Source organism: Octodon degus, unplaced genomic scaffold (genome assembly GCF_000260255.1).
Source record: "Octodon degus isolate 3935 unplaced genomic scaffold, OctDeg1.0 scaffold00036, whole genome shotgun sequence".
In the NCBI taxonomy this organism is placed as follows: Eukaryota; Metazoa; Chordata; class Mammalia; order Rodentia; family Octodontidae; genus Octodon; species Octodon degus.
In genome coordinates this window covers 8,788,739-8,796,944 of record NW_004524612.1, presented here as the reverse complement: position 1 = coordinate 8,796,944, position 8,206 = coordinate 8,788,739, and the positions used below count along the sequence as shown (strand labels likewise).

The 8,206-nt window shown below is 40.8% G+C and overlaps 1 protein-coding gene across 1 annotated transcript in view; it reads right to left on the bottom strand.

Annotated features, from left to right (window-relative positions):
- Window positions 1–8,162, bottom strand: part of Ppp3cc (protein phosphatase 3 catalytic subunit gamma) — a 103,929-nt gene extending 95,767 nt beyond the window's left edge. Inside the window, exon 1 of the mRNA XM_023714624.1 lies at window positions 7,851–8,162. Coding sequence (XP_023570392.1) covers window positions 7,851–7,899 — 49 coding nt within the window. The 5' untranslated portion in view covers window positions 7,900–8,162. The remainder of the gene's footprint in view (window positions 1–7,850) is intronic.
- Window positions 8,163–8,206: the final 44 nt, after the last annotated feature.

Genomic DNA, 8,206 nt, shown 5'->3' with positions numbered 1-8,206 from the left:
AAAAAATAAAAATAAATAAATAAATAAAAAAGATTAATAAGGAAACTTACTAAAAGCAGTTTCTGCCTCTACCACTAAAAGTAGTTTTGTGCCCTCACAAGCAGAGTGGGCAGTTAGGGTAATTGGAAAGACAAAAGACGGAAGAGCTACCTAGACTTGGGAGAGGTACCAGGCAACACATTTACAACAAAAGCCAGCTCCCTGCACCCTGACAAAATACAAAGTAGTAAAAGACAGCCACCTAAAGATTCTTATCTAATATGTAAGACATATGCACACACATATACACAACTACACATTTATACATGTATGTTCTCACTTAACGTAAGTATACTGCACCAGACACACACATACACATGGCCCACTGAGTAAGCTGCCTTCCTAGTAATCTCTCTCCCTTCACTTATTCATCACAAAAAAAACTGGAAGAAACCAAATGGCTAGAAAGCCTAGGTTTGGATCAAAGGCCTTCAAAGGAACAGATGAGATAGCAACAAGTGCCCCTGTGGGGAGTGGGCTAGACACTAGTTCCCAGTAAAAGGAGCTCAGGATAAGAGCTCATGGACTTTCCTCTCCAAACTCCCTTCTATCTCATGGTAGCTTGTCTATCCTCTTTCTTCTCCATCTTTTTCCCCAAATAAACAAGATTTTGTTATACTAAACTTTGTAGATCTAGTTCTTTATTCATGCCAGGTTTAGAACTGCAGGGAGCCATGGCATGGCGTGACATTGCATGGCAAGCTGTCCACCTCTGAACATAACAATGGTTTTCATAAAACACTATATGACAGTCAAAAAATAAATAACTTATTAGCATGCATAACTGTACCTTTATTACTCCAGTAATTTATTAAAAACTATCTTACTCTTGAACTTTGGAGAGTACAGGATAAAAACATGCACATGCCATACAAAAAAAACCCACAAATATCTCATCTCTAGGCCTCTGATCACAGGTAAAGTTTTAACCTTCAGTATAATCAATTTCTAGAGTGTGGGAGCAACATTTTACAGCAGATGTGGTCTCCAAGTTAGTCATCTACTCTTCTTCCAGTGGTATTAGTCATAGACAGTTCCAAAGTTCTAATTTTATGCTACATTTTGAGAGGTTATAGAGTCCATACTGTATTACATTCAAGCAGTATTTAGGCTTCTACATACAAGCAGAAATGTGTTGCATATAGTAAGAACTTATCAAATATTTGCCTATAAACATGACTTCCAAACTTCTATCTACACTACAAAACTTTTGTCATCATTTTTCTTCCCTTTAGGTTTAAATCCTTTCAAAAGCTAAGGATAAGTTTGGAAAAACTAACACATTACTCTTAGATGTTAATTTCACACATACCAGCTTAATAAGTAAAATGGATCTATTGTCAAATTTTACCAAGATGCTGGAAAGATGGCTCAGTAGAATAAGTGCTTCCCTGGCAAACACAAGGGCCTGAGTTCAATCCTTGGTTCCACCAAAAAAAATAAAAAATAAATAAAAATTTACCAAGATTCAGGGTTAACATGGTGTGTGTGTGTGCACATGCACATGCCCATGTATGGGTCTCAAGCATGCTATGCAAGTGCTCTACCACTGAGCTATAGTCCCAGCCTAAGATAAACTTACTGAATACAGAATATCTAATATTTATAAGCATTTCACATAAAATATGAAATGTAATCTTTATATTCTGAGGTAAATTCCGTCTCCCATTTTAAACTTGTAGCAAGGAAAATAAAAAACAAAAGTCACACAGCTAGTAATTAACAGAAGCTGGGGCCGGCCAGATAGCTCAGCAGATTAAAGTGCTGGCTTATGTAGATGCAATGCAGGGACTGGGGTTCTATCCCCAGCCTGCCCTGCTGGCCCTGCCTCCAGGGCATGCTGAGACTGGGCATGGTGGTGCAAGCCTGTAATCCCAGCGCTTGGAAGGCTAAAAAACAGGAAAGATCACTAAAAGTCTGATCTGTGTAGTGAGACCCTGTACTAAATAATAATAATAATAATAATAATAATAATAATAAAAGAAAATCAGAGCCTGTGCTCTTTCCTTCTTTTTCCTGCATTTAGTTACTTTTAAGCACCCAACAATGTTCTAGACACTCTGTTCAGCATTAAGGATGCACAGTTCTTACCCTTAGATAGAAGAGTTCAGCATGAATAAAGGACTTGAAAATTACATTCACTCATTCATTCCTGATGCTGGGAACTGAACCCAGTGCATGTGAGGCAAGTGCTCTACCACTGAGCTACATTTCCAGCCTGAACACATTCCTAGCCTGTAGCCGAGGAGATAGCTCAGTGATACAGCACCTGGCTGGCAAACATGAGGTCCTGAGTTCAATTCCTGGTACCCATAAAAGAAAAAAAATATTTGTAAAGCAACGGGGTAGTGGCCTTGTAAAGCAATGAGGTTGTTTACAAAAGCTTGTAGGGGCCAATCAATTTGTAACAATGATGGGGGTTGTCACAACAATAGCAGCTATCATGTATGAAGGAACCCACTATATGCCTACATTGCACTTTGTAGAACTTATTTAATCCTTATAATTAACCTATGTTAGGTTTTATTATCCCTTACCTACATGGGCAAGCTGAGGTAACAAGCTTAACTCTTCTGTCCACAGTCATGTAGCTACGAAAGAATCTACATCCAGATATACCTGACTTCAAAGCCCATGTTCTAAAACCATTTTACTCTTTGGGGGAGGGCAATGGGTACTGGTAATCCAAAGAGGATCTCACACTTGCCAGGCAGGTGCTACATTGCTGAGCTATATCTTCAGATCCAAAAACCATTACTCTTTCTAGCTGCCTAGCAAGAGAGATGCTGCTCAGAAGTACTCTCTGTGAAATCTGAAAAGATAAATAAATTGGGATGTAGCAAGCTATGAGACAAGATTCTCCACAAATGTCATGTAAACAGCCCATTAACAGCTGTAAACCATCTCAGAACAAAAAGTGATGGTAAAAGGAGGATAGTGATGGGGTGTGAAATACAGAGGAGAAAGGGGGTACAAAATTAGAGAGGTTTGGTATGTAGGGCATCACTCTTCACCAATTAAGTTAGAGTCTGTCCCCATAGCAAGAAGTGCTCATGAGAGATCTCAAACACAAGAAGGATGCTTTACACTATTCACAGGTCCCCAGGGCAGCATGGAGAGGAAGCAGCACTATCAAGAGAGAGGACTGAGAGAGTACTGCAACAGCACAAGCGTGAACCAACAGCAGGAATGAAACAGTTATATAGAAATCCAAGGCCCATGGCACTTTCTGGGCTGGAAATGGATGTGCAATGAAGGAAGAAGAGGCTGACCTCACTCCCTGGCTTGTCACCTGACTAGGTGGGCAAGTGGAGCGACAACAGGGATAGAAACACACAAAAAAATCCTATTTACTAGTGCTTATATTTATCCCTCAACCACCTTTTTTAAATAGTCTCAATAAAATAAATACATGACATCTCACTTTCTATATCATCTCTTTGCATGATGTTTACATTTTCTATAATTTTGCATAAAGTTTATAAACCTAGAGCCAGATGTGGTGGCTATAGCTTGAGGCTAGCCTGGGATACCTAGTGAGTTCAAGGACAGCCTGAACTGTGTATCAAAACACTGCCTCAAAAAGACAAAAACAAAATATATGTAACTAAATACTATTATATATATAATATATATATATATACATAACTAAAATACTAGCATAAGTACTTTCCAACCATCATGAAACCATCCTGGTTGAAACCATCCTGGAAATATTTAGCTAAAGTTATGAAACTTATACTAAAATAATATGAAATATTTTTAAAACAAAAGCTTTTAAGGTATGATCCATTTTCCTTTTAATTCATAATACACCAGCAGATGGGAATGCAGAAGAGTACTAAGAAGGCAGGAATATAAAGTCACTGTTCCCTTCCACTTTGTTGTTGTTGTTGTTGTTGTTGTCGTCTTTTTGAGACAGGTTTTCATGCAGTGCAGGCTGGCCTTGAACTCAAGTTGGCCTAAAATTTATGGCAATCCTCCTGCCTCAGCCTCCTAATGCAGAAATTGTGCACCACCATACCCAGCAGCAATATTACTTTCAAAGCAAAGAAGAAACAAATGAGCACATTAAGGTACACAACAGATGGCATCCAATAAACACTTAATAAGATTTTTTAAACATAAACACTTTCAAGTGTAAAAGTAGCCAGCATTGTTACTGATGGAATGCCACTTGATAACCTTTATATTGCACAACAGATATTTCCCTTCCTAGGAAGGCCCTCCTAACATAATTTCATACACTTCCTAATTTGGATATATTTCAAGTGCTAATGACTTCTCTACTAACTACTATTTATGTAGAAACAGCCCTATTGTCAAATTACTATCATGTTTCATAATATTGTACTTCCAGGTCATTTGCATGACCCAGGGTTGGTAGGAAAGGTACTGTTACAAATGAGATCATTAAATGAAAAGCAAGTTTAAGTAAAAACACAAGTTGAAAAAAAAAAAAAAGCAAAGTCATAAACAAGGACCTGAAGCACAAGTGAAGCTTTCTGACTATAGTTTAGTCCTTCAGTTCCAGAAAGCTGTGTTTAGAGGACACTTAAAATACAAATCACTCCCACCCACCCACTCTTCTGCAACATTTGCTCAAACAAAACAATTAAGCAGACTTTAAAGTTAACAGGAAATAACAGAACTAAAAATAACTGGGGTGTGGTATCACCTCTGAAGAAGCTTTCCAGCTGTGAATAAATACAGACATCTCAGGCCAGACAAGACAGCATCAGATCAGAATTTTACTACTCAAAACAATATTCCTTATCTACTCACATAGTCCCCCCCCCATGCATTGGTTTTATTTTCTTAAACTTCAACTATTTAACTCATAGAAACTGGGATCACTGAGGGAAGAGAAATGACACTGTCACCAAGAAGCCAATATTGCTGTGCTCAAGTTCTTATGCTAAAGAACATATGTTTTATATGTGAATAAAGATACACATTATAAGAGCCTGAAATTGTGAATGTCTTATTTAAGAAGTTTTAAAATACATTAATTTGAAATTGTGCTAAGTAACAAATTCGCAACATGAAGTCTCTGAGGGTGTGGAGGTGCACACTTGTGACTATAGCACTCTGGAGGCTGAGGCAGGAGGATCACTGTGATTTTGAGGCCAACCTGCGCTACACAGTGAGTTCAAAGCCTGCCTGAACTACAAAGCAAGACTGTCTCAAAAACACAAAATTCCCTTTACATCTTGTGGTACGATACAGTGGAAATCACAGGGTATCATGGTGATTAGATTTTGAGATTCTTGAAGGCCGGAAGGCTGTCTCTAAACTTCACTCTGATCTTATCTACCCTGATTTGAAGGGGCACTTCCTGTCCATCTGGTTTTCCTTCCTATTTCAGCTTAGAAGAAGGGATTAGATAGCAGAAAGACTATATTTTGAAAGAACAGTACTAAAAGATAATATGATATAGCAATGATATTAGGACCTCCAAATGATATAAGGGAAATATATCACATCGTATATTATATATTATTAAATATTCCCAATGTGCTAGATGTCTGATACGCCTGCTAGTGTTCCCCAAAATTGAAAAATGAATTCTAAGGAACAACAGAAGTTAAGAGTAGGAAATATAGGGCCAGGGGAAAAAGCTCAGTGGCAAAAGCACCTGCCTGACAAGAGTAAGGTCCTGAGTTTGATTCCCAGAGACACACACACACACACACACACACACACAAAAAAAAAAAAAAAAAAAAGCAGGAAATATTTATTGAAGGAAAGATAGCTTCTGTCTGAGAGAGAAGAGGACCTAGAAAGTGAGTTGCCTACAACCCCACTCCCAAATAAAGCTTTATAGAGCAAAATCACCAGGTGGATAGGAAATCAGAAGGTGGGTAAAACTAGGCTTAACCAGTAAGATTACAAGAACAGTTACTTAGGTAATAATGATCTAATGGGGAAGAAGTCATATATCAAGTGTGCAAGGAAAGAACAAGGACCTTCCCAGGAAGGGGGGGGGGTCAGAGCCCTGGCCCCCCCACCCAGGTAACTATGCCTATTTAGAATATCAATCATTATTATTTATCCTTGGGGAAGGCCTGGCCTTCAACAAATGCACCTCCAGTTACAGTTATAATATTGCCTCATCTTCTGCAGACTCTTTCGAGGGCCTAGCCCTGTCTAACTGCCTATAATATATTTACCTAGCTTAGCTGTCTATAATATTAACACTTAACTGGTACAGCTGAGAGGAGTCATCTTAGCACCAGAGGAAACGCCCTTACACAGCAGATGCAATGGCTGTGTTAATGGCATGGTACATAAGTTATTGTACTTAGTGATGATCTTGATTCATCCAGAAGGGTTAGGTAGAGTTATATTCTGAGTATTAAAAGAGGGCTATATGCTCTTCATGGTTTAGATATTGTGAAGACTTAAAATGATCCAAATAATTTAACTATTAAGGCAAGTGTCAGTTATATCAGATCTCTACTTAAATCCTTAAATGACACCACACAAATGTTGAAATGTAAGTCTCAAAAAATATCATTATAGGGCCGAGAGATGGCTCAGTAGAATATGCGTTTGCCTGGCAAACACAAGATCCTGAGTTCAATCCCCGGTACAAAAATAAATAAAAATAAATAAATAAATAAATAAAAATTAAAAATACCGTTATATAAAACATCATATTTAGGGCCGGGGAAATGGCTCAGTAGAATAAGCACTTGACTGGTAATCGCAAGGATCTGAGTTCAATCCCCAGTTCCGCAAAAAAAAAAAAAATCATATTTAGTGTTACATAGTGTAGATAATTAACATTTATGATATAGATACTGTTCTTCTGCCTTTTGAACATGTAACAGGCTTTCCCCATTTTTAAAAACATGTATTACTGTCATCAATCTTAGTTTCCTTTCTTCTTCCAATACCACAATGAAGAGGGGACAAAGTACAATATTTTAATAATTTTTCCCAAAATGATGCTAATCAGTTCATCACAGGCCACCAATAAAACTCATCTAAGTATATTCCCTTCTTATAGTGCTTTTCAAATCGTTTGTTAGTACTCAGAGTGAGAAGGGTTGGGCTTAAGTCTTACAATTGGACAAAAGAGGCACAAGAATTAGTGGTTATATTTGACAGCACTTGCTAAGGGTACAAAGAATTACAACAACAAAAACCCTACAAAATTTAGAAGGAAGCATTTTGCCGGGGAGACAGCTCAGCCGATTAAGCGCCTGCCTAGAAAGAAGCATTTTATGTTTTGTTCTTACACCAGTATCAACAAAAATCTCACGAAGGTAGATACATGAATCAGAAAACATTATTTTCCTGGTCTGTATAGCCAAAGGGAAAATAAAGCCTCAACATCGTGTCAAGACGTCTCACAAACACCATAAAATGGACTTACTGGTGTCATCACATTAAGTTTGGCTTTTAACAGTAGTGACATGCAATGACTTGGAGAAAGAGGGCCAGAAGACACATGGTGTAAGAACCGAAAAGGGGGACTAAGGGGTGTCAAGAATGATCGGAACCTAAAGAAAGTCGGGACTTGGAAGAGTCCAGTCCACACCGGTCCACCCCAGCTTCTCCAGGTAGGAGGAACCCTGAAAGAAGAAACCGCTTCCTTAAATAAGACCCGGCGCCCTGGGAGAGGCGCTCCGGGAGCCCGGCAACCTGCAGGCCTCCAGCCGGCGGCAGGTGCGGGTGCCACCGAAAACGCCGGCCCGCCGCGGCCCGCCCAGGTGGGCGCTGCCCGGTCGCCACCTCCGCCGCTCCCTCCCGGCCCCAGCCGTCGCCCGAGGCCATTGCCGCAGGCCCGACCCGCTCGGCACCTTTGACGACGCGCTCGGTGGTGGAGACAGGGAAGTGCCCGCTGGACATGGTCCCCTCAGCCTCTCCCGGCTCCGGGACTCCGCCGGACGTGCGCCTCCGCCTGGCGGCCGCCTTCCTCCCCGCCGCCTCAGCTGCCCGCGGCCGTCAGCTCGGCCTTGTCTCCGCACCGCCGGGAGGACCGGCTTCGGACGCCTCTGACAGGAGCGGGCGCCGCGGCTTGACTGGGACCTCGGCGTCGAAGGAGACCGCGACTGAGGGCGGCAACCAGGCGACCGCCGCAGCTCCCGGCCCTCGCCCTTGTGCGCGCCCCCGCCGCGCTCGCATCTGCGCAGCGCCCCGCCCCTCGCAGGCTCGC